Below are 27084 nucleotides of genomic sequence, written 5' to 3'. Positions count from 1 at the left end.
TGACTCTGCTGTTTTGGGAAGGAAAACTTTTCCCTAGTAAATAATACCCATGTAGTTGAAGCTTCCCATCACTGTCTGGTTGAAAACAGGATTCAGAGTTAGCAACATATTTTTTCCTGTAAAAAATGTAAAAGTCCTCCAAAGAGAAGTGAAACATGAAATCACATGCTTTGTGCTCATTCATCATGAAAAACAGAAACAGGAAATTATCATCACTGGTATTTTATAGATAGATAGACAGAGAGACAGATACACACACACACATTCCATAGCCTTTCAATTTGGGAATAAAATCAAAGGAGAAAACAAGAATGAAAGGAAAGAAATACATAATTTAATACTAGACTTCACACAAAAAACTCCAAAGCAGCACCTAATCTCTTGGAAAAGCTATTTCAGTGTGTTTTCAGTGTATTTATCAGTAACTTTCTGTGGATGTGTCTACGCTTGCGCTTTACTGGGCATTAGACTAATTTAATACACAGTAAACATCACGGACTACACATGCACCACCATTAGTGTACAGTAGATTAATTTATTCCATTGTATGATAGTCCCATCAGACACATGTACTAGCCTATGCCACAGTAAATCACTGTGCTTATTAAACACACATGTAGATGGTGACATTGGGATTAGTTTACTCAGGTTCAGATTGAGCCAGAGTATATTCAGTCACATTAATTCCACATGTAGACACACCCTGTTAAGGTAACAGGCCTCTGATAACAAGACTAAGCACCCTTTCCATTTGACAGGGAAAAGAGATAAGATATCCCTCCTGATTTAAAGGGATCAGTCTGGCTGACAATAAACAGGCAGACAACCCACAGATCTGATTTCCTAAGCATGACCAGTTCTTCCCTGTCCCCATATTACCACCTACCTTCCGGAACCCCTTTGCCTCCATTTCCAGATGGGTAGGTTGGGCTGGCAAGGAAGTCCCAAAGCTCTTCCAATTAATTTCTTTCCTCAGTAGGGGTGCATACACACTTGAATAATTATAGTTTACATAACACTGAATAATTACAGAGTTTATATCACTGAATTTGCACTGTATGCCATTTTCTGACCTATAACAGCAGCATAGATCTTGCCTGGGCCACTCAAGGGATTAAATACATTTTTTATAAAGGATGGATGTTCTGTTCCTGCCAGGTGTAAACCAAGCTTCTCTCAATCTTTTTTATTGCAACATCCAGAATTTGTTCAATACAAGCACAAAGATGATCCAAGTGCAACAGATACCATAGTGACATTCATTTATTGATTGTGGGGATATCTATGTATTCAACGTATAATATCCCTTCCCATTTAAAGGGATCAGCCTGGTTGACAATAAACAGGCAAACAACCCACAGATCCCATTCCCTAAGCATGACCAGTTCCCTCCCTGCCCCCATATTACCACCTAGTTTCCTGAACCCCTTTGCCTCCATTTCCAGACAGGTAGGTCTGGCTAGGAGGTAGTCCCACAGCTCTTCCAATTAATTTCTTTCCTCAGTTGGGGTGCATACACACTTGCTAACTTTCTGACCGTTAAGCCAACTCAACTTTTGAAAGTTGACTTAACTGTCTCTGCTACATACCCAGAATTTACTTAAATGCTGCACAAGATAATACACCCCCAAGGTGTATTACTTTGACTTGCATTATTAGCTAGGTCCACTTAGGTCATGAGATGGCTGCAACCATGTTAGGGATCTGTACCTGTGTACGGTCCAACATAGCTTCATTTGACTTAGTTAAGTCACTTATTTTAAGTCGGCTGAGCACGTGTGTAGACAGGACTCTAATTGGTGCGGTGGAAAAGCCCTGCAGCCTGTGCAGTAACAGACTGATGTTATACTGGAGGAGAGCTGAGAAGCAGCTGGCGTTTCTGCCACGCGGGCGGGAGCGAGATTTGGGGCCGGCAGTCTCACAGGCGGGCGCACTCGAAGCTTCGGGGCAGCTGTGGCGGGAGCCTCTGCCCTGTCCCAGGAGGCGAAAGGCGGGTCCTGTGCCGCGAGGGGGCGCCGGGGTTTCTGTTTCAGGCGACGACGTGCGGGCTCGCAGGTCCGCAATGAACACTCGCGGGCGGGGACCCCGCACGCCCCGGACCTCATCCGTGAGCCGCCTTCGTCGCTGCTGGGAGCGACACTCGCCGCAGGGCCCATACAGTGAAGGGCAAGGTACAAGTCGGGCTCCGGGAGTTATTTCAGGCACCGGCCGCGCCAGCTCAGAGCAGCTGAGCTAGACTCGCCCGTGCCGGGCAGGCGGCAGCGGCAACCTTCCTGCAGCCCCCGCGACGAACCGGGTCACTGCTGCCCCCGCGCAGGAGCGAGTGTCGCCCCCGCCCAACCGTGGCTCACCGAGGTGTGGGGCGTTCTGAGCCACATGATGTTGCTCGGCCCTGGGGGAGCGTCCTATTGGCTGCCGGCAGCGGGCCCGCCCCTCCTCCGGTTCTGATTGGCTCTTGTCGCTGCCACTCGAGGCGGCGCCATAAAAGGGCGGGTCGGGCGAAGTAGGCACAACAAAGGGCAGGCGCGCGCCGGGTGACGGGTGTTTGTGACTGGTGCGTTCAGCCGGCCTGAGCCACCGGGCCCGCCGAGCCGCCAATGAAGTGTGAAAACTGTACCAAAAAGGTGAGCCGCGTCTCGTGATTTCCTCCATCTCCTCCCCGCTTCCCAGACCCCAGCTGCCCTTTCCCTCCGGGGCTGGCTCCTGTTTGCTCCAGGGGACTGCAGCGCCTGCGCCTCCTCCCCAGGGATACGGGCCGCTGGCTTCGTCCTCCTGTCCCTGCCAGCCCCGTATGGGGATCGTGCGTGTCCGTCCCTCCAGGCCCGCGCGTGCCAGCTGTGTTTTGGATTAGCTTTATGTGACTTGTTTTCTTCCTTTTTGGCACCGTGCAGTGGTTTGGAGGGTCGTGGGGTGTTTGTATGTTTGTTGCTATTGTATTTACTCAAATGTAAGACAACCTCCCAGTCAGCATTGGGTGGTAAGCTCCTCACCATAGGATGGTATATGGGGACACCTTGTGATTATCTGTTGTCAAGCATAAAACTGCTGCCAGAAACAGGAAGTGCTCAGTTGTGGAAACCTTGTTTGAAGGGGATCGAAGGCAGCCAGCACTGAGCACCTGGCCTGTGTGGGGTAAACATGCTGATGGGAGCTTCTTTCTCTCTCCAGATGGGTTGCACTAACCTGTTCTTGTGACTTTTGCACTTCTACCCTAGGTGCTCCACAGCCTTTTGGTTTAGACCAAGTAAGGCTAGGAGGCTTCTGGACCAGGGGTGTGCACAAAAGATGCCACCTGGGGGGGGGCGGGGAAACCTGATGGGAACTGTCTTTAAAAGCCAGACAAAAAAAGACAATAATTGCTCCCTCAGGGGAAACTGGCAGTGGGCCTGGAGGTACTGCAATACCAGGCTCCCACCAGGAGGGCTATCGCTATCTGTGACATTCTCCTCTTGGTGCTGAAAATGATCAGTCTTTTGGCCAAGATGAAGCAAGTTATTACCTGGCAGGGTAGTATGGTACTGGTTCACATAATGTTTTGCTTGGATCCCTTTATTCCTGACCTTCTTTTTTTTAAATGACGCTGTATAGTTGAGGGTAGAGATCTAGCCTTTGCACTGCAGGCAGTTCTCCCCCCCCCCCCCCCAATAAGACCTATAGCTTCCCAATGGGAGAATCATGGCCACATGCTATTTTATGGAGATGGGGGGGATTTCTTCCCTAGCTTGCTCCTTTGGTCTTTTGGCCAAGGGCAAGTAAGACTTGGGGGCATCTGAACCCCAGGATGTCTGAGGTCTGCTCAGTCTATGGGATTTGGCTAAATTGGCCTGAGACATGACACTTTAAAAAATGTGTGTGTGTAAACATGCTGTTTAAAAGGGTATTCCTGTGCTGAAACTTGCACCAATTTCAAAAAAAGTAAAGTGCCACAACTTTACCTGAACTAAGTCTATGGGTACCTGTAGGAATTTGCCTGTATACAAACATTGCTCCTCACTTCCATGTGTTTTATACTACAATGCAAAACAGGTGACTTTACCAACTGTGATTGGTGCAATAGTAAGGATACTGGAAAATGCTGCTTTACACGCAGTGAAGTACATCATACAAATTTTAGATCCTGCAGTTTTTTGAACTTCAGCTTTGTCTTTTTTTCTTTGTGTGTGTTTTGTTTTTCTTGATGTTATGATCTGTTTTAGGAATGTAGTAAGAAGCAGAAAAATGATGACAAGCAAAACGCATCTGTTGATACCCTAAGCTCAAATGATGATGAGGAGGTAATGTTCCTTTTTAAAACGTTGTATTAATCATTTTTTGTCCTGTATTCTGTGCCCTTTTTTCCTTTTGGAAAAGAATTAATATTTTAGAGTAAGATGGATAGAGATATATAATCTATTGATAGACAGCTATAGTATTAGTCTAATTGGAGTGGGGTGTATTTCTTATAAACCCAAATACCAACTGTCAGAATTATCCACAGGAAATAATCTAGAAGAGACATGGGATAGGGATAGGCCTGTTTCTTGGTGGGGGAGAACCTGGAGAGAGTGCTCAATGCCCAGAACTTTTGGTCTCCTCAGTGGGATATGAGGGTACTCAGTACCTCCTAAAACCTGAACCCATCATTGCTGGTTCCTTAAGGAACTGGAATTAAAAACAGAACAGATAGCAGTGATGAACTTTTAAATTAGCTTCTCAGAGTCAAAATTCTGTAAGTTTTTACTCAAACCTGAAATGAGTATTAAAAAAAAAAAAAAAATGAACTTGTACTTGTTCCTAATGGATTTGGGTCAAGGTTTTTAACAGAATGTTCCTTGAATAAATGTTTAATAATTATAAAAATGACTTTCACCTTCTGCTTAACCAGATAATTAAAATAACAGTATTCCTCCTTCTGCCATCTGCCAGCATTTTTATTCTGAGGTTGACTTGATCCTTCAAGGGTCTAAAAACCCTCATCTGAGTGGATTGAGATAACAAACCCCAAACTGTCAAATCCTTACTCACATGCACAATCCAAATGAAGACTATTGGACTACTTGTTTAAGTAAAACCTCTTTATACTGGTAGACGCCTGGATCATTTGAAGTACACATGGGTGGCAAACTGGCTCCAGGGGTGCACCCAGAGGGTGGTGGGGAATGGGTTGATGTCGACCTGGGGGGGAGTGGGCAGCGGAGTCCCCCAGGGCTCAGTCCTTGGGCTGGTGCTGTTGCCATAGATCTCATACTTAAAGTTTAATAAATAACATTGTTTCCCTGGAATGGGTCTTATTGACTGGAAGAACTTTTTTTCAAGCAGTGTGGCAGTATCTCTGGAGTGAGCAGTTTTGTGTTTGTAGACCAAATAACAGAACCACTTTTGCAGCTTAAATGTATTGGTGCAAAGATCCTCAAAGTTATTCACCAAGCTTTCTTTTATTTTCAGAAAAATGAGTTCCATAAGTTGGCTAATGCTAAAATATTCCTTAGTGACTGCCTAGCTTGTGACAATTGTATGACATCTGAAGAAGGAGTTAGGGTTTTCCAACAGAATCAGAAAGAGCTCTTCCGCATACTCAACCTTAACAAGGTAAGTGACAAAAAGCATGCAGTGTTTTATGAGAGAGGGAGGATTTGATAGAATGACTAAGCAATTCCTTTCCCCAAGGCAAGTAATGTTCAGTATAATCTAATCTAACAAATCAGGGTTCCCTGTGAAGAGGAAGTGACTACTAAAGTTGACCTGGGTAGTATAGCATTTAAAGCATTTTGGCGTTGAGACAATGTCATACCCATGAAACTACGTTTTAGGAGAGATAATGTAGCTACACATCTAAAAAGTTATTTGAAAAAGCATTGTTACTCCATGGCTGTAATTGTTGTTAAATATACCCTTCTGGAGCTCTTAAGGAACTTCTTTTTTTAGTTTTATAGCATGATTATACTAAAGGTGCAAAATCAGTGGTCAGAACCTGAGGCTTGTTTTCTTTTTAAATTGGAACTGATTTGAGTGTGGGAAAGCCCTGAATATTTTTCAAACCTAACTGAAATGTCTTTATGGGGGAGGGGGGAGAACCTCAAGTTCCCTTTCCTCTTGCAACTCCTTGCCCCTCCCCCCTCTAAAAGAAAGGCATAGTGATAAGTTCTGCCTCTGTACTGTATAAAAGCTGACCTTTTTTTTCTGCCAAGTTCTCTGGTAGCCTTTTATAATAAGATCAGCAGATTTTGAGTACCATCTTCAGTACTGACTTAAGTACCATTCCAGACTGTTGTACTCTCACCCAATAAGCTCTAGCTATTTTTTTCCACCCGTTGAAGGTATCTAAGCATTTTAAATGTGAATAGTCTTTTTAAGAAAAATTTGTTCCTAGATGCCTTCTTAGAACTGCTGATTCTCTACAGATAGTATGTTATGACTGTGCATAATGTAGAATCATTGTTACCTTCTATCCCTAATTTCTACCTAGTCACCTGCATTCTTCTACTGCAGGATTTTTCCATGGTATCTCCTCTTGCTTGTGCCTGTTTTAACTTTTTTCACTAGTACTAGTGAGGAAACCATGATGGACATTATGTCCCCATGGGGACAGTGTGTGGTGTTTTCATTACTCATCAGTCTTTCTTCAGAGTCACTTGATTTGTGCTTAGAGTTGTGGGCTGGGTTGAGTTGCATTAGTTGGGTTTCTTGAAGGCTTCCAGTTCTGCTTAAACACATTTTCAATAGGAGTTTAAGTCAGTGCCCTTGAATATTTTGTAGGATCAAATCCTTAGAGTGTAGACTCGGATCTCCACACTTGACACATGTTTAAGACTAACATTTGCAGAAGTGTCTAGTTAACAGCTAGAGCATATACAACTGTTTGCAAAACTGACAGTATCAGGCTTTTTCCTGGTATGTCATTTCTGTAAGTGTGGTCCTTGGGGCAAGGGTAGCATTGTCCTAGCAAGGATAGGTCAACAGCAGCAACAACTTCTGCTGACTTACTGCTTAGCATTGAGAAAATCAGAAAGAAGAGCCATCTAATTTTGCAAAAAGAAACATAGTTGCTTAACAAGGGTTTTTCATTTGTTTAAAGATGGAGAAATTTTGAGGAGAGGATGATGAGGAACCTTTTTAAACTGTTATCCACCCATTTGTTGGATTTTTGGGAACACTTCTTTGTTTTGTTTTCCAGAAATGTGATGTCTCAAAACACAAAGTTTTGGCAGTGTCTATATGCCCTCAATCATTGCCTTATTTTGCTGCTAAATTCAATATCTCTGTAAATGATGCAGCCAAGAGACTTTGTGGCTTTCTCAAAAGTCTCGGTAAGTCCAAATGAATTATTATGGTGGGAAAATGCAATGGGGATACTCTAGATTAGGGGTGTCCATACATAAGGTCTGCAGGCTGGATTCAGCCCACAGTGTCCCATCATCTAGGCCCTGGTGCTGCCACTGGGTCTGATCCAGACCCGTATGGCATGCACCTGTGTTGGGACCAGTTCTGGCTCACCAGCCCCCTCTCCTAAAGGGGGAAATAACTTATTCAGTGCTCCATCTGGGTACTGCACTATGTGCCTGCAGAGCTAGATGAGTTTGACATCCGTACTCTAGATTGCTTCTTTGGTTCCTTCAGAGAATTCTGCTCTACTGCATAGCCGTGCAGTTTTTCAGTTCTAGAATTAAATGTAAATTTATGTATTCTCTAATCGTTGTTACAACAGCTATTGTAGAAAGTCATTGAAGTTGTTGGAGAGCTGGTGTGGGGAGCAAATTTTAAAGATGCTCCTGATGTATCTTTCCATGTCATTGTTTCTAATTCACGTTTTTGTTTCTTTTGATTGTCTCTGTGTCTCTCTCATGCATGCACACGTTTATCCTGTGCTCAAGGTTTGGACTGTTGATACGAATTCTGAGCAGACTTGGAAAGGGTAATAGACTGTAATTCCCCCATCTTATTTTATTGTAGTGCAAATTGGTCCTGTTTGGACTAAGGTAGCTTTTCCATCAGGAAAAAGCTCATTCTTCTTTCTTGAATGTACAAAATCAGACTTCCAGCCCTTCTGCTACCCACATCTTGAAAGTTTTTAAATTTCAGAACTGGAAGCTCCTAAGACTACTTTTGGATAAAGAAGGCTCAAATGAGCAACTAATGGGTAACTCAAAAGAGGAATATAGAATAGAAGGTATTATCATACTCCACTGTACAGATAACTGATGAACAGTCTGCAAGCAGTGCTAAAATGGTTCTGATCAAGAAAAATTAACCTGGAAAAATAGCAGGAATGCTGTGGAGAGAGGATTTATCTCTTCCCTGTTTAGAGGTAGATTAGAACCCTAGATTTTTGTAGAGAACTAATATACTGAATGGTCTCTCTTGGAGCAGGGCATTGCAAATGCAGAAATCCTAGGGCTTTTTGGCTTTTTTGGAAGCAGAATTACATTTTCCTCCTTATATGGAAGAAGACTTATAGCTGGGCTTAAGCCCACCTATAGGACTTTCAGGGGGGTTTTATTATCACTATGGAACATAAATTTAAAGTCATGTAGTACACAGAAAAATGTGTCCTGGAAGCAAGGTGGCACCATTTGGTGAAACAGTTATAAATTGCAGAAGTTTGGAGAGAGAAGTTGTTGCTAACAGTTTTCTTCTTTTTTTTAAGTGGTATTTCTAGGTCTTAATCTAGAAATATGGCATCAAATAAAGGGAGCATTATTGTCCCATCTTGGTACTGTAACATGGGAACCTTTGCTCAAGGTAGATGCAAAAGGAATCCCTAGCTATGAGTAATTGACCTGAAGGAAACTGGGAAGTTTACTTCTTGAAGACATTCAGAATAATAATGCTAGGAATTGCTTCCTAGCTGTGAGGTGTAATACCACACTGAGTCCAATGGACTAAAGTGAAGGCAAGATTTTCACCCTGTAACACTTGCTTGAAGAATTTTTTTTTGTTTGTTTTTTTGTTTTTTACCCCCTGTACTCTCTCAACCTTTTGAGAGAGAGAGAGAGATTTTTTTCCCTTTTTTCAGGACCCCCTGTGCATTCTGTCCCTTCCTTCCCCCGCCCCCCCCCCCCCCAAAAAAAAAAAGATTCGTAAAGTCCTGCTTCCTTGCTAGTTGAAATAAAAACCTTCTCCAAGGATTGCTTTCTTAATATTAAAACGCTGCTTTGTCTTGTACAGAAGAAATCTTAAACTCTTATGATATATATTATGGCAGAGATAGCTTTAGTATACCTATAGCTCTTAATATTTGCAGTGAAGGAAAAATAGTTTTTTACCACAATACTTTTTCACATAACTATTGCGTGCAACTGGTTTTTTTTGTTTTTTTTTCCCCCCCTCACCCTCCTTCCTTTTTAATGAAGGAGGCTTTTCTGTTTAAAGGGACACTTAAAATATTGATTTATCTCCAGTTTTTTCCTTTTTGGAATGACTTTCAGAAATAATGTAAAGCTTTTTTTAGGCTCAGTGATGGCCAGTAGTACACAAGTGTATAGGAGCACAAGGTAGGCCAGAAGATTTCATAGATGTTAGGGCTGGAAGGGACCTCGAAGATCAAGTCCAGCCCCCTGCCCCAGGGGCAGGAAGGTTGGCTAGGGTCGAAGTATCCCAGCAAGATGAGCATCTAAGCATTTCTTGAATGAATCCAGAATAGGTGCCTGTACCACTTCTGGAGGGAGCCTGTTCCAGGTCTTGGGGGTGGGAGAGGCCCAGACAGTAAAGAAACTTTTTTTTCTCCTTACATCAAACCTAAAACAGTCTTGTAAGAGTTTGACTTTTTGGTCCTGGTTTTTCCTTGGGAGTGCTCTGGTGAACAGATGTTCCCTCCAGATCCTGATGCACACTCCTTATGTACTTATAGGCAGCCACCAGGTCCCCCCTGAGCCTGTGCTTTTTCCAGACCTGAAGAGTCCCATGGCTGTTGGCTTCTCTTCATAAGGCCTATTCTCTTGCCCTCTGGTCATGAGCATGGCTTTCCTCTGGACTCTCTCCACCTTCTCAACATCCTTCTTGAATTGTGGAGCCCAGAATTGGATGCAGTACTCCAGCTGCAGCCTCACCAAGGCTGAGTACAGTGGGAGGATGACATCCTGAGACTTACTTGAGAAGCATTTGTGGATGCAAGTCAGGGGTTTGTTTGCTTTACCAGCTGTGACATCCCGTTGGTGGCTCATGTTCATCTTGTGGTCAGTCATGACCCCCAAGTCTTTTTCAGCAGTAGGGCTAGCAAGTGTAGCACTGCTGAGCCTGTAAGTATGCTGCAGGTCCTCCCCACCCCCTCCCGAGTATTGAAAGTCATCAGGTTTGTGTCTGCCCACTTACTAAGTTTATCCAAGTCAGCCTGGATCGCTAGCCTGTCCTCGGGTGTGGACACTGCCCCAAAGTTAGCCAGTACGCTTCTTACACCAGTGTCCACATCGTTGATAAAGATGTTGAAGAGAACTGGTCCAAGGACAGAGCCTTGGGAGACGCCACTGGTCATGGAGCACTGCCATCGACCTCTATTCTCTGGGTCTGAAATCGGAGCCAATTTCCCAGCCATTGGACTGGTGTAGCCAAGGCCACAGTTGGCCAATTTTTCCATGAGGTCATGGGACACCAGATCAAAGGCTTTTTTTTTTTTTTTTTTTTTAAAGTTCAGATATATGATGTCAATCTCTTCTCCCTTGTCAAACATGCCTTGATGCACATCTGTATCTTACATGTATAAATATGTAGGCACATAAAGCAGTGGCAGGTGGGCCCACTGCAGGGATATAAATCTATACAGAAAAGTAGGAGTGTACTTTAGAATACTAGTTTTAAAACAATACTATTTTTTTTCCTTTAAAAAAATCACTGCCAGTAATCCTGATGTTTTTTGAGCTAACTTATACTGTTTGCTTTTTTTACTATTAAGTACATGTCAAAAGGCAAGGAAGTATGTTTTCCTCTAACCCTGAACTACTAAATCAGTAGTTCTTTTTTTTTTTTTTTTTAAATAGATTTGATACATGCTTAGCCATGTGCTTCCCACTATTATTAAAGGAGGCTGCCAGTGTTACAACTGTATCTAAATCTACTGGGCAAGGAGGCTTTGTACACTATTTCACTGACAACCCTGGACTATAGAAAGTCTGTGATATGATGAATTAATTCTTAGAATATTATTCTCCTCTTCTTTGTTTTGTTTCAAGGGGTACATTATGTATTTGACACCACTATAGCTGCTGACTTCAGCATCCTGGAGAGCCAGAAGGAATTTGTGCAGCGCTATTGCCAACGGAACCAGGAGGAGCATGCCTTACCGATGTTTGCCTCTGCTTGCCCTGGTGAGAAATCAGTCCCTGAGTGCAGCCCAGAGTAACCTTATGTAGACTGCTGTGAAAGTGGTGCAATTCCAGTTGGGTACCTTTTTATAGCTTGTAAAATGTTGGGCATTGTGTTTGCATGTTTTCAAAATCTTACAATGATCCTCCTATGTTTGACATAAGTCCCCAGTACCAATAGGGCTGTTCATCTTTCAAAACTCTTTATGAACATGGTGCTGGATCTGGCCCTGGCTCACATTTAAGCTGTGACAGTAAAAATGCATCTGAAGGGCAGAGGTCTGGTACTGCTGAGCCAGCCCAGCCACAGAAATGGACTTTACAGGCCAGAAGAGGGTGCGACCACATTGGATAAAGCATTTGCTGATTCAGCATACTCTCTGTGAAGGCAGATATGGGGACTGTAAACTGCTGGTTACTTCAGTTTTCTTATCTATAAAATGAAGTATGGAGGAGCTTTAATGACTTGTCCAAGACCTCTGGAAAGGGGTGTGAGAGCAATGGTTAGCACTCTCGAGTTCCTGGCTCTCTCTGCCTAGAATACAATGTTCCCCTACTAGATCATGCTTCTCTTGGATGCTTTAGCTGTGTCTTCTGTTTCTTTTTAATTTAACTTTTCCTTATTGAAAGGGACCATTGAAGGAGAACCTAGTTCTGTTGAGTACTTCCACTAAAAGTCATGGGTCCTATTACATCTTGTTACACACTCTTGTAAAAGGAAGCCATGAAGTGAAACTCTTGTTGACTGCATGATACAGAAAAAAGATGCTAGATACTTCCTGAGACGATGTTTTATGCCCACTATTGCCACAAGTAATACTTGCAATTACGAGAAGTAAAAGAAGATAGCAGTAGATAATGTTTTCCTTCCCCAGTCTTTACTTTCTGCCCTTGACAATACTTTGTAGAGTCATAATTAGTTTCCCTGCATAGTCACCCACTCCTAATTGTACATATCAACAGAGCAGAAATAACATCTTCAGCAAAAATAGTATTTTGAAGTGCTTGGGTGTCTGATTTTTTTTTTAAAACTTGCATGAATTAAGTGGATTGTGTTGCTTAAGAGTACTTTTGAAAGAGCTGAAGGGTGAAGCAGAATGGCTAGCCTCTAGAAAGGGAAATGGCAACCCTCCATACTCTGCCATTGTCACTAATGTAAAATACTTGGGCAGATCACTTTTTTCATAGACTGATATCTTAAATTTGATACTTCTCTGTCATGTAAAGGAAAGTGGCTTTTTATCACATGGCTTGCTTCTGCCTGCCCTCCAGTAGATACTGAGAGAGGTGCAACTCTGAGATGCAATCTAGAAAAGAATGTCCATTCACTTTTTTCCTGTTTTATGAAGAAAGTTGCAGTTGCCTTCTACATTCATAAGCCAACATCCTGTATGTGGTGTTTTGCCTGCGGCTTGCGAAGGTTAAACTAAAACAAAACCTTAAATGCTCAGGTCCATCTTTGTTTCACAGAGTTTAAAAGGAATGACTTGGAATCTGATCCACCTGCCATTGGCTTCCTCAGAATCAGGGTCTGGTGCTCTAATTGTACAGTAGACTCCCAGGAAAATCTTGTTGTGTGTTTTTTTTTGTTTGTTTGTTTGTTTGTTTGTTTGTTTGTTTGTTTTCTTCCTAATAGAACATGAATAAGGTTTTTACACTAAAACTGATCCATGGGAAACCTTCCCCCCCCCCCCCAATCCTACAAATAACAGGTGTAAACAATGCCCCCACCTTGCAGGGATGTTATGAAACAACTAATTGATTGGGGCACTTCATGGTTTTGTCTATGCCACAAAACTTGGTACCTGTTCCTGGGGTAACACCTGCTTTTGATTCTTGGGACTCTGTGGTACTAGCATTTTCTGCAGCTCTACTAGAAAACTGGTGCCAAAATACTGTGGTGGATGCATCCTGAATATGTAGAGGATGCATTTTGCTATTTTATTCCTTTGAACCTTTGGCATAAATTGACCCAGAAATTTTGTTTCTGAGTGTATTCTCACAACTATTATAGCTCGGTCTGCAGTGATCTTGTATTTACAGAGCTATTTAAAAAAAAAAAAAAAAAAAAAAAAACCCCAGCTTCTCCTTTTTTTTTTTCTTTTGGGGCATAAGTTCAGTCTGTGGAAAAGCATGCCCTTAAGAACACTGATACTAAGCTGATTTTTACAGCAACCTGTGACTTTGCACTAATGATCTCCTTTGCTCAAAAGCATGCAGTGTTCAGTACCAGACCCCATGGATGCTAAAAGTTGTAATCTTCTCCTCCCCCCCCCCCCCCCCTTTGCTATCTTCTTGGAGCTAGGGATCTCTCTTCCATCCCCCACCCTGCTTTTTTTTTTTTTTTTATGGTCCTGTCCCCTTCCCCTGTTCAGGACATGAAGATGCAGCTATCAGGTGTGCGCACAAAGATTAAATTGCTTTCAGACATTATTAATTTTGTTTCTTAAATGACCCGTTTGATCCCTGAATGGCAGGAAACACTCAGTTAGTCTGAAACAGCTCTCACTTGGCTGATCCTTAGTGAAAGACTAGAATGGGCAATGCAGTAGGCAAAATACTCAGGCCCATTCAGACAGTAGTGACCCAGCCAACCTTATCCACCCTTGCTGCTACCCCAGTGAATGTGGAGCTACAATAGCAATTAATGTATGTTGGGATTTCTCTGTAGTTGGAAGCGGTGTATAGGCACACATTGTGCACACTTTGGACTATTTTCAATATTATCTGTTGTATATAAAGTAATATGCATTCTGTGAACTGTCTGGAAGCATCAGTACACTAATTCTTGTTGGTTGTTTTTTAAAATCTGACTGCACTCCAGGAGAGAATCTGGAGAGGGTCCAGAGGAGGCCACTCATGGTTGGGGGGCCTCTGTGGCCAGCCCTATGAGGAGAGGCTGAGGGACCTGAATCTCTTCAGTCTCTGCAGGGCCCCCCTTGGAGTCACTAGGAACAATGGCCGCAAGCTGAGGGAGGATAGGTTTAGGTTGGATATTGGGAAGAACTACTTCATGGTAAGGGTGGCCAGAGCCTGGAGCAGGCTGCCCAGAGAGGTGGTGCTCTCGCCCTCCCTGGAAATCTTCAGGAGGAGACTGGATAGGTACCTAGCTGGGTCTTATGACCCCTGCCACCCCCAGTGCTCCTTCCTGCCCATGGTTAGGGGTTGGACTCGATCTGTCTAGGTCCCTTCTGACTCATTGATTCTATGACTGAATTGTGCTTTGAAGCTAATAGAAACCAGAATATGACCTAGAATTAGCATAAAGAAACGAGTGCGCATCTGTCTGCATGTATAGGCAGCCCAGTAAGAATTGGTCAGTGTCTTGGATTTCCTGTAACTGGCTCTGGAACTTGGCCCTATTGATAAGTATGCAGAAACAGTTTCTGCATCTGGGAAATGCAGATAAAGCCTTGTGTGGCTTATTCATGAAGGCTACTTGTATAACTAAACAATGACTAAAGCTCACAGAAGTTGGGACTAATGGCCTTGCATTTCTTTCTTTGCAATGGTAGAACAGCACATGAAACAACTGGGGCCTCTCTTGCTGGCACCAGCCTCTTGGAATTTTAATGAAATACTACTGGGGATTGTGTGACTATAATGGTCGCAACATTTAGATTCTGAAGAACAGCTTTCTAGGCACGGCATTGCAATGAGCAATGAAAAATCATACCTCATCCTTAAGGATAGGCACTTCTGAGCACTCCTTTGAAGTATCAGCAGACAGAAAGATTTCTAACCTAAACTGAAGTTTTCCTTTTTAATGTGCCATCTGTATGGCACTTTGTTACTTACTGAACTACTTCACTATAGTGCTAGTAATCTATTGTCTATTCCAAGTGTCAAAAAAGACATTTTCCATACTTTCTTGATATGACTTTACTCAAGAGAAAAAAGAAAACCTAATATACTGGTTGAAGTGAAGTATAATGTTAAGAAAACATGGCACAAGCTGCCACTTTATGCATTTGGCAGTAAGCGTCCATGTGCTGTGCAAATAATTTGGTCCTTGGCTTTTTGGGGGGCAGAGATGAATTTACTCAAGTGCATGCAAGTTAATGGAGCAGACACCTGCCTGTTAAGATCTCAGATGAGCCCTGTTAATGTCACTATCTTTCTTTGCTCTAACCAGAACTAGAAACAAGGAGGGTGATGGCTAAGTCTCCTCTAATGTACACACCCCTTCAAGTCTTCCACCTATAAAAGGCCCCCATGCATTACATTCCCTTCCTTGGCATATGCATAGGGCAAACAGTCAGAGTACCATCTTGATTACAATTCTTATCTCCCATTGTTTGCCCAAGCATCTCTTCATTTGATGTTCCTGCATCAATAACATTAGTCTTAATTTACAATAGTGTTTTCTTGTTGTCCCCAAATGTTAAACTTACCTGTTTTTAAAAGCTGAACACTCTGCAGTTGTATGTACTCTGTAGTAATTTTTATCTCTTGTGCAGTCTGTTCTGTTTAGAAATGAAGAGCTTGTCTGTTGTGAAATGTGTTGCCTGTGGTGCTAAGATATGACCCTGGGCCTAATAATTCTGCACTGTTTAATGGTCCAATTTTGGGCACTAATATAGAAGATGAGAATCCAGGGTTCAATACCTATTCCTGTGTGGATTTTTTTGTTTGGGTTTTTTGTCGTTTGTTTTTTGTTTTGAAAATGTTGCCTGGTGTCTCCCTCTCAATTCCTCTGCAAAATGGAGAGGAGAACTTAATGCCTTGAGCCCTGAAGATATAGTGTCATGAGAATAAATACAGTAAATACTGAGGGTCTCGTACTGTGATAGAGGCCTCTAAGTCAATGCATCAAAAGGGTGCATATGTGGTGAGGTTGTCTTTGAGCTGTTAGTTTTCCTTCCTTTAGAGAGGCAGAGTAAGTGCATTTGAGGTTCATGCATACCAGCAGTAAGAGCCTGACTCTTTTTTGCCCAGCTTTCTGTCTGAAATGTAGTTTTAGATGGTGTTCATTTGACTTGCTTCTGAAGAAGGGAAAGTGTGCATTTGAGCACTGAAATGTAGAAAACAGTTATAGCTGTACATCCAGCTCGTAGATCATAGCTTACTAATGCTGCCCACATCTGACTGTCTGATGCATGTTGGCTTTACGTTCATTATTAACTGAATCCCAAGCAGAGGTTCTCTTTGCATTAGAAGGGATTTAATAAGTAATTCATTTCACAGTAGTTCTATATGTAGATTAAATTATGGGGGTGGGGATTCATCAAAGCCATTTTAGGCAGCAGTCTGTGTCAATACTATAAGAAACCTATTGACTAAGAGCTACCACCCCTATCCTGCTGGGATTCTTCTTCCTATTCTAAGTCCTCCCTTTTATTGTTATCTTTTTTTCCATAATTCTAGGTTGGATCCGGTATGCTGAAAGGGTACTTACCAATCCAGTGACTCCACACATTTGCACTGCAAAGTCTCCACAGCAGATCATGGGCTCCCTGGTGAAGGGTTACTTTGCCAGGCAGCAGGTAATCAGTTATGCTTGCCTACTTATTTTTCTCCTGAAGCAATTTTGTTTTTGTGTTGGCTTTAAACTTAATTGCAGATTCCTGTACGTCAGAGCACAAAGCATATTTCTAAATGGTCTAGTTTATGCTCTGCCTCTTCACAGATGTGCAGAGTTCCTGTCTCTTACCCTCCATACTACAGTGCATCCTCATAAATCTGGCATGGTTGGGGCTGAGCACTTGCCAGAAACTTGAAAATGCCAGACTTTTGAAACTGGTGCAATGGCCACACATGGAGTAGCAGCATGGGGTGGTGAATGGCGGCAGCAGCCTCCATGTGCAAGCTTCCCCCTCTGCATCCGGGGGAGAGGGGGGGAATGCTGGATTATTGATGAATCCAGATTCTAAAAATCTGGAATTATGAGGTTATACTGTAGTCCTGGTCTTAATACTATGTAGAGATCAAGGTTAAAGGCAAATATCCTACTGAGCCTAGACACCATAGTGTTAGCACTTTAAAGGAACGCCGTTTTCTCTAACCAGCAGCACACAAGAGTGATATGGCTAGCATCGCATCCAGCCAGCTTTAGCTCCCTGTGTTGAAAGGTCTTGTATCCATTTGCAGCCAGGTAAACTGGGGACAGTGTGGAGCAGGGCTTGAAGTAAAACACCCTAACCACTCTGCCACCAGACTTCTGCAAACATGGAGGTGGTTATGGTTATCTATATATAAAATTAAATCTAGCAGGGCCAAAGTGAAGCCTTTGTACTAACTAGTACTTAAAGATGGAATTGTCAATGCTTGGAACTATATAGGTAGAGGCCATCAGGCAAAAATTAAAGGTCCCGTCATGTAGTGTTCCATTATTTCTGGTTGGGCTGGGACCTCTCTATATATAGAATCTTCCACTTGATCTCGGAGCACTTCAGCAATGCTGTTGAAGTCTCATTGCATTCATACAAATGAGGGAAGTGAAAGTATGGAAGGGCTGATCTTGCCAGGGCTGACAAGAAATTGTTGGTAGTGCTAGAAATATAACTTGGAGGGTCAAAGATAAGTACACAGAAAACGTGATCCGAGGAATAAGTACACATTTTGGAGTTGGAATATTCTGAGTTCATGTTTCTGTCGGCAGTTTGAGGTATGGTTTTTCTACAAGTCATTTGTGCTCTTTGCTTCAGTTCCCCATCTGATGGTATGGGAGTAACGCATGTCTGTCCATGACATTGGGCAGTTGGATCTCTTGGTTACTATAAAACATGATATCAATATGTATACTGCTATTATTGCTAGTGACAGTTGTCCTGGCAAGTGATCAAGGTCTCCCACCTGTTAGACAGTGTTTACAGGCTCCTGAAATAAATGACTGTTGCATCTCAAAATTGGAGTCTTGCGAAATGTGCAGTGTCTAGATAATTAAAAATTTCCTTTTGTGTAGTTGTTTCTTACTTCATCTTTTTAGTTGATTTAGAACTTGCACTAAGTTATTATGACACTGTTTGGTTGCTGCTGTAATGCAGTTGATTTGTCAGTACAAAAAAGCAAAGCTTGCCCCAGATGTTGTGACTTTAGTTTCAGATCCAGTATTAACCACACTTCTTTTGTTTTCTGTGGCTATATTTTCTTCCATATTTATCTACCTGCATTATTGGCCTTTTGGAAGGAATTGAAATATGCCCTTTTCCTTTCCACAGAATCTGTCTCCAGATAAAATTTTCCATATAATTGTGGCACCTTGCTATGACAAAAAACTGGAAGCCTTGCGGGAAGATTTTTATGCTGCCTTGTATAATTCTCAAGACGTCGATTGTGTGCTAACATCAGGTTAAACATCTCTTCAGCTTGTTCCTGTATAAAATTGCACGTGGACCATCAATTATTTAAACTGATGTTATGCTAGGCCCTCTTTTTTGTTCACTTGGCATGTAACAGCTGTAAGAATAAGGTTGTACTTCTTGTTTTCAGATGAGAACCTTTTCTTGTTCACTTGGTGCTTATGCATTTTAATACAGATTGGATTAGGTAAAAGAGCAAAATTGGTTATCTATCTGGGTGAAATAATGGGAGAACAAAGTAGCTAAAATTACACTACAGTGAGATCCTTCACATCATTGAGAGCTGCAGACAAGTGTATACCATGTGCTTTTTGCCCTTCTCTCCTACACTTGGCCCAACAAACTATTAGTATATCTTCCCTGAGACGGTTACTGACATTCCAGGCAACCTTTGGGAGTGTTTTTTGTCTCTTCTTGACTGTCCTTTTCCTTTTGAAGTATGGAAATTTTTCCCAAATGCTACTGTATCTCAAAGATCAAAGCGTGGTGTATTCGGTACTGAGCACAGGATAGGTTGACAGTTCTTTGGGGCTGGAAGAGAGAACTTTCCATTTGCTGGGAAGGAGAGATTTCATGCTCCATTGAGAGAAGGAGAATTTGGTTCAAGTCCAATATCTTGGCACCTCCTAAGGATTGCAAGTCATGACAATTTTATGATTAGAAAATCCTTTTTGTATCCTTTTTAAGGAGCTTTTAAAACATGGATTGCATTCTCCCTGCAGAGGCTGTACTCATGGAACGGGTGTCACTCAAACATTGTCAGAACACCAAGTTGGTTAGGCTATGTATTCAGAATATGCAGCAAGTTTTTTATATAATGTATGGATATTTTGGTGCACAAATGAGCAGAATTTGCAAGACTCATCTAGGGTTAACACCAGGCATCTTGTGTTTTTTCTCTAGATGCCTACCAACTGTTTGCATGTGTCCTGTTTGAAGGTGAAATGTTGCCTATTTCCTTTTCAGGTGAAATTGTCCAAATAATGGAGCAGAAAAATATATCTCTGACAGATGTGACCGAAGTAGCTGTAGACAGTTTGTAAGTACTTCTTTGACAAAAAAGCTTGTTCTTTTTAAAGAAGCTTGTATATACAAAAATCTAAATGCACTGAAACCCTCTGCCCTGTCTTGTGACTAAAGAAATAAACACTTCCCATATTGTCACATTATCAAAAAAAATTACAGTTCAGCAGATCAGCTAATCCAAAACGGATTTCTTAAAACAGCAGCCCCCTCCTAAATGAATTGCTGCTTTAATTTTTTTGTTAAGCCTAATTTAACAGAAATAAATGTGTTGTGCCAGGATTGCATGTTTGCTGCATTTCATCTCTGGAAACTTTGGTTTGTGTTTTTTTTTTTTTTTTTTAAAGACTCCAAGAAGGGTGGGTGGGTGTGTCAAGTTACGCAGTAGTAAAGGGGTACAGCTGTTGATTTTTAATACACTCATCAGTTCAGTGCAACTAGTGCTGTGGGTATTCTGGGAGGTGGGTATTCTCACAATTTACATACCTTAAAGCTATAGCATAGCTGAAGTTGAATGTGTATTTAAAAGTGAACCATTAATTCCCACTTGGTCTCATTCTCCTTCCAGTGCCTAACCTCCCCCACCAGGCTGTGCTGGTACAATATTGGTGGTATTTATCACCTGTTCCATCCTCCATTCTCATTTATATCCAGTTTCTTGATGATAAATTTCTACTTATTATTCATTCTGAAAGCAGTATAAAAGTAAATGGCACCTTTTTGGGGAAATAATATTTTTCTGAGCAAAACAACTGTTTAATGTAGATTAGATATAATAAATAGTTTGAGTTAAAGTGCAGCAGAGAAGACATGGCACTTTAGCGCTTTACCATATGATTTTGTGCAAAAATAATTGTGCACGGTGACTTAATTCCTAGGTGTCTTGGTTACAAAGGTAGTCTCAAAGGTTACTCTATCTTAGCCTGTGTAGAACATAATAGTGAGTTTCTTTCTAGAGCCACCCAGTAAACAAACTCTCCTGCAATAAATTGGGAAGCTCCCCCAAATTTCTTCTACTCTCAAATTGTATCCCACCTATATCTTGTCTACACTGGGGACTTTAAATGACACTGTGGTAAGAATGCCTTGGTCCTGTGCATACTGTGGCTTCTGCCATTACTTCTGCCAAAGGACCTGCATTGGTTGTGACTTAAAGGAGCCAGCTTTCTGAAGATGTAGCCTTAGAGAGGTGGTCACATTCTTGTTTGATTAAATAGGTATTAATTGAAGATCAGACTTTCTTCAAAAAGGTAGCACTTTTTTGTAAGTGGGATGAACATGTGATATCTTATCAAACAAGATTTAATGTTGCTAATCTTATTACTTCCTACACCTTTTGTTTTTTCTGCCATCTAAAAAGCAAAGGAGCAGGACTGATGTGAGAGGAGACTCCCTAGTGGCATTTCACTTTTAACAGAAACCTGAAGTGTAAACTCCTTTTTAAATAGTAATAATAAACTCCTATGATACAATTTGAATTGTAATATAATAGTTAGATTATGTTGCTTTTTTTTATCCTAAACTACTAATATAAATCCCATAAATTAACTGGAGAATGGCAACATGGATTATAGTTAGACAAGTCTGGGGCACACTGTCGCCAAACAGACATCTAGTAATGACGAAACACGAGTCACAAAGTAAATAAACCTAACATTATTAATCTGGCATAAAGGTGGGGTGGGCATACCAAGTGCCTGTATCTTGTTCCTTGGGTTTAATTTTAGATGTTTGGAAAATAATGACATTAACAATTTTTTGTGCCTGAATGCTATGGCTTGGCTTGCTGCTAAGGCAACGTGGAACCATCTTTCTAAGGGCAGTAAGTGTCTTAAAGAGGTGGTGCTGAGATGACCAGGGATGAGTTCAGGGTAGATGGTACAGCTGCTTTTTCAGCAGACATGAGAGCACAGGAAGAAATTATTATCCTTTTAGCTATGGCCAGGTTGACGCCTACTGTCAAGAGAAAGGGTGGAAAGAGGTAATCTTTTTTTTCCTGAAGTGCAGGAATCAAACTAAGTTGACTTTTTTTTGTTTTCTCCTTTCCTTGTCTTCTAAGGTTTGGTGACATAAAAGAAGTGGATATAGTAAGACATGATGGGAAGAGATCTGATGGTTACCTAGAGCACATCTTTAAATATGCTGCAAAGGAGCTCTTTGATATGGATGTTAATGAAATCACCTACAAAGCACTAAAGTAAATTGTACTGGGATGTGTGTGGATTAGTGTAATGCAGCAGCTACCTATTTTAACCTACTTAAAGCATCTCTCTTTTTTTTTTTTTAATACTGTCTTTATAAAAGTACTAAATTCTCCACTAGGAAATTTTTTATTTTGGATTCATTACCAATTCACATCCACTTAAAGCTAAAATAGACTCTTGTGCTGCAAACTCTGCCCTTATTTAACTCGCAGAATTTAGAACCTGGAAGCTCTGCACGTTTAATCCTGATGTTACCTGTATTCACTCCTCCTGTAGGCATGTGCTGAATGTATGTGTTCTGTTAGTAATCTGATGGTTCAAAATCTTCTCTGTATATCTCTTCAGAAACAAGGACTTCCAGGAAGTCACCCTAGAAAAAGATGGTGAAACAGTGTTGCGTTTTGCAGCAGCTTATGGCTTCAGGAACATTCAAAACATGGTCCTGAAATTAAAGAAGGGGAAGTTCTTGTATCATTTTGTAGAAGTTCTTGCATGTCCTGGAGGTAAGAATAGTATTAGATCTACAGTAGTCTTTTTCTCTCTCGAGTACCAGGGTAATGGGGCTGTAGACATGCCTTGGGTTCTTATTCTGGTTTTCAGGTGACCATGTTGTGGTAGGTGTCTTCAACAGAAATGAATGGTCCAAAACAGTCTTAACTAAGACCAACTTTCAAAAATCTGTTTGTAGCTGTCACTTTAGACAAGTCAATATCTGTCACTTTTTTTTCTCCTCTATTTACTTATAAAACCACTAGCTTAGGAATGAGGGTCATTCTTTTTACTACATTAAAGCTTCAGGGAAATCCTCTGAAATGATAGCTGAGGGCCAGATAAGAATATGGAACTTAATCCACATTTCTCTTCTATAAAATCTGTCTGCTGCAGTTTTGATACAGATACTGCATCCACAATAATAGGACAATATAATGGTCATAGAATCATTTTAGAAGTGAATGGAGACCTTTTAATAGTATTGATGGGACTGGTACCTGCATAAAGACTGAGAGTTCAAGGTTTTTAAAGAACAAACATGAATATGTAGTCATAGTACTTATTAGGGCTGTGTCTTTCTATTTGGTTTCAGATTCAGCTATTTTGGAGGACAGTGACTTGTTTCAGATCACTGTCCTGCTTTGTTTTGGCCAAAATCTGTTTCCAAGATTTGGCTCTGCCAAATCTCCTCTGAATCTGTTTTTGAACAGGCTGCAAGGGAAGCTTTGCACGGCCCTACCCAGCCAGGCAGGGCTTGGGGCCAGGAGCTGCAGGGCCCTAGCAAGGAGCAGGATGGGGCCAGGAAGAGCTGGGGGAATGATCGGGAGCTGGATGTCTATCGGAGCAGTCATCACCATCCCTTCCCCTTCCCTTTTAGTTTGTTTGCTTGTGCAAGCCCAGCTCTGAAACGCCAAAGTTCTCCAAAATGTTTTGGAGCCTTCTGTCTAGATTCAGATTCAGTATTTTGGGTGCTGAAACACCTCCGATACAGAATGGCTACCCAAATTTCACACAGCCTTTTTGTATTTTTCTGCCCTCAAACAAATTTAATCCTGATTTTTTTTTTTTGTGGGCCTTTTGTTTTCAGGGTGCTTAAACGGAAAAGGCCAGGCCCAAACAGAAGATGGAAAACTAGACAAAGCATTGCTTAACCAGATGGAGGAAATGTATGCTGCTGTTCCTGTAAGGCTTCCAGAAACCAACGTGTATGTGCAGAAGCTGTACCAGGACTGGCTTGAAGGGATGGATTCCAAGAAAGTCCAAGAAACTCTGCACACCAGATACCATGCCATGAATCAAACTGTGAACAGCTTGGATATCAAATGGTGACAAATGAGACTCAAAAGCTTAAAGACTTGCATAGGTTAGCTATAAATTCAGCCCTGGAACCATTCTATGCAATTGCAGATGCTATGCAGTAGCCAGGTGTACAAACAATACATTTTCCTAATTGCAGATCATACTGTCAAAGAAACCATTGCTTTTTGGGTGGGGGCCTGGTTTGTTTTGCCCTCTTCCACGCCCCCCCACCCCAATAAAATGCCTTGGTGTATTCTGGCACCTGTTAGACTTTGCGCTTCATCTCCTATGTATATGGGGCTTTCTAACTTGCCTAGGGCCTGATCTTGCAAGGTACTGTGAGCACTTTTTGCCAGATACAAAGTGCTTTCAACTCCCAGTTAAATTATTTCAGGTCAGGGGTTCTCACCACTCTACAGAGCTGGACCCATAATATGGGGGCTGTCACTAACCTTTGTGTATGTTGTTATTTTCATCTGCGGAAAGTAGCCACCACAAGATAGTTGAAGTTAAGGGTACAGTGTTAGGACTCCTTTTTGCCTAAAACATCACTTTATGTGGTGACATGAGAAATGTAAGGAATAAATTAAATCTATTTATTCCATCAGCATTAAATTTAAAAGTTCCTATACCAAAACCAAATGCTGGCAGTCGGCTTCATATTGACACACTAACCCTGGAGCGGGGTTTGCAGGCAGTCCTAAATCCTGTTAACTTCTCTCGTGGTTTTTCTTTTTTTTCCACAAACTAGAACCTGGTTGAAAGCGAATCACTTGCAGTAAACTTTTTCTTTTGTCTGACTTCATTATGAAAGTGAGACACTGATTAGCAACATTTTGTCTGTCTTCATATGGTATTATGTGCCCACTAAAATCCACACTGCCTCTGTGCTACGAGATTTACAACACCTCTGCTGTTTTTATTTTCAGCTTGTCCTGAGAGCACACCAGATTGTGTTGTCAAGCATTACAAAATTAGTCTTGTCTTTCTTTGAGTGCCTCCTAATTTTTTTAACCTTAATTTGTGGAAACTAGTAAGCTAATAGAAAACAGTACAAACTGAAATGCCTAATTTGGATGAATTTTTTTTTTTTAATTTTGCTATGTTGTATGGATGTCTTGTTTAATTAACATCTAAAAAGTGGTACTTGGTATAACCTTCCTTGCACTCTAATTCATGGGGGTTATGTTTAAGAATGTGATGCAAAATTCCAGCTAAGTCGTCTTTTAGTTTTATAGAAACATCATGCTTTTGTGTGTTGGTGGTTTGTTTGTGGTTTTTTGTTTTTGTTTGTTTGTTTGTTTTTTACTGGCCGCCTTTAACTAAAGGAGTTTTTAACTTCCACATTCCACTTCAGAAAATGTGGATGGGCTTTGTCATGATCTCAGGAAGTGTATTTTAAATGCATCTAATTTGTAATTTGTTACTGTGCTTGTGCGTGTAGCAGCTGGTGTTATAAGATGTCTCTAAATTTTGAGATCAGGATCAAGCCCTCCACTGGGAGGCATTCACTGCTTCCTTTTTTAATAACCACCAGCCTAATGGTACATAAAGTGAGCTTTTGCCATTATTACTATTATGTATAGCAACAGGGTCGCAGTGAAAAACAGGAAATGGTTCTGAAATATCTAACCTGTTGGAAGAAGCCAGTGGCATAAAATGGACCTGTTGACTCAAATGTGGCTTCCACCTAGGCTTCTTCTCCTTCAATAATAATTTCAATGTAAAGGGATGTATTCTCCTTCCAGTCCATGTAGATTTGACTGGTATGGCTACCTGCATGCACAAAATGACTATATCTTTAAGTAAGTTTTTATGGGATTCATTTTCATTAAATAATGTAAAATGTTACATTTTAAAGTGGTGCAATAACTGAGCATAGCTATAAAAACAAATAAATAAAAATCTACCTCCATACCTGAGGAGTCCAGAGGAGAAGACAGCTTGTGGGGTGGGAAAAAATCTTCTTTTTTTTAAAATGTACCTATACTAAAAATGATTTTCTGTAGAGTTGTTTTTTTGTTTCCTCCTCCCTCCCCCCCCCCATGAAGCTTGTGAACACAGCTTCTTACAGTTTTATTTTCTGGAAACAAGATCCCTTCAGTTTCATTTTCTTGATCCAGTACGACTTCCTCAGTGCTTCAGTTGAATTGACTTGTAATTTTAAATGTTGTTCTATGGTTGTATATACATTTCTCTCCTCTCTCGCTCTCTCTCTTTTGTATATATGGTTTATAGCTGGATGATATGTTTAAATTATATATTATTGCTTCAGTATATTTCATTTATAAAGGAAAAAGGTGCATGTACATGACAACATGAAAAATGGCTTTGTTTAATTTAAATCTTAGTTCATTACCATGCTGTGAAAGAGCTGCCTTCCTCTTCCAGAGTGGGTTCTCTTAAGTTTAAGTCTAGAAAGAACAAAAAAAAAAAAAAAAAAAAAAAGTTCTGTCTTGTTATGTAGCTGTCTGATAGTGCAAGTGAAGCTCTTCTGCCACTGTACTTCAGTGCAAATGCCAATGACACTTAAAATCTATTTCCCTGGTGAAGTGGTGCCACAAGAACAGTTTCAAATGGAACATAAATCTGGCTCAAATGCAAGTTCTCTCCTATTGTATGGGAAAACAGCAGCTAAACATGTTTACAAATTTATTTTTACATTTTTAAATGTAGAATGCCATTTAAAGTAATAGTAATCTGTTAATAAAAGCAGTGTAGTAATAACCTACTAGAATAATTGAATGCAACAACATCCCTTGAAAGAAAAGTGCTGGGGGATGTCGGGGGGCAGCACAGGTTTAAATGTTCAGTTAACAGAACCACCTTAATTGCTACCCAGAATGTTATTAGTCATTACAATTAAGGTGTCTAGTTTGGTAGTTGTGGGGAGGCATCTTGTTTTAAACAAGGGTTTTTTTTGTTTTGTTTTTAAATTTTTTTTTTTTTTTTTAAGGTTTTAAAGAAGCAGCATCTCAAATATTGTCTCCCATTTAACTGTCAGCTTGTGGAAAAATTTTGGTGTGTTCAGTGGCAGAACTAGAAAGCTTTTGTTTCTTTGTGTGTGTGTGTGTCCCGTGTTTTGACTCCCCCCCCCCCCCCCCCCCCCCCCCCCCCCAATGGTGAATTCTACCCAGAATGATAAAAGCTTCTTGTAATTTTAGATGGGTATCTGGAAATGCTTACAATTCTGGCCTTTAAACCTATACCAAGAAAGTTTACTCATTTTTGACAGTGAGTGCAACAAAACGGCTCCTGAAGCTGCACTGGATGCATCTTGGTCTCATCTATGTTGCCCTTGAGCTGTCTTTCACCAGAAGTTCATTTTACCCTTTAATCAACAACAAAAAAGGTGCATCTACATTAGGTGAAATTCCTAATGGCCATAGCCATTGTGCTCCATTCTCTACTGAATGTCTTTTGCTAGGCAAGCTATTTTTTCTTTTATCCAGAGATAGACTGGGATCCAGTTGTTAAGCAAAGCAAACATCT

The 27084-nt window shown here is 41.2% G+C and overlaps 1 protein-coding gene across 2 annotated transcripts; it reads left to right on the top strand.

Moving 5' to 3' along the window:
- The first annotated feature begins 266 nt into the window (after positions 1 to 266).
- Positions 267 to 26699, top strand: NARF (nuclear prelamin A recognition factor). Of its 2 annotated transcripts, none has more exons than XM_090060376.1 (11): positions 267 to 2624; positions 4197 to 4274; positions 5425 to 5568; positions 7154 to 7286; positions 11142 to 11276; positions 16641 to 16759; positions 18434 to 18563; positions 19541 to 19613; positions 21657 to 21794; positions 22147 to 22304; positions 23381 to 26699. In XM_090060376.1, the coding sequence occupies exons 1-11, from the start codon at positions 2598 to 2600 to the stop codon at positions 23620 to 23622; spliced, it is 1377 nt and encodes a 458-aa protein (XP_089916502.1). In that variant the 5' UTR covers positions 267 to 2597; the 3' UTR covers positions 23623 to 26699. The 2 variants fall into 2 exon arrangements, with proteins under 2 accessions (XP_089916502.1, XP_089916503.1); XM_090060377.1 differs by having other exon boundaries at positions 270 to 2171.
- Positions 26700 to 27084: the final 385 nt, after the last annotated feature.

Source organism: Crocodylus siamensis, chromosome 8 (genome assembly GCF_052110815.1).
Source record: "Crocodylus siamensis isolate JL-2025a chromosome 8, ASM5211081v1, whole genome shotgun sequence".
NCBI lineage: Eukaryota > Metazoa > Chordata > Crocodylia > Crocodylidae > Crocodylus > Crocodylus siamensis.
Note: the sequence above shows the minus strand (reverse complement) of the source record. Positions and strands in the feature narration are given on the sequence as shown.

Coding starts and splice junctions, on each gene's coding strand:
- NARF (XM_090060376.1), top strand. CDS start 2,598: ATGAAGTGTGAAAACTGTACCAAAAAG. Junction 4,275..5,424: donor GCTCAAATGATGATGAGGAG/GTAATGTTCCTT, acceptor TTTTATTTTCAG/AAAAATGAGTTCCATAAGTT. Junction 19,614..21,656: donor GAAGTAGCTGTAGACAGTTT/GTAAGTACTTCT, acceptor TTGTCTTCTAAG/GTTTGGTGACATAAAAGAAG.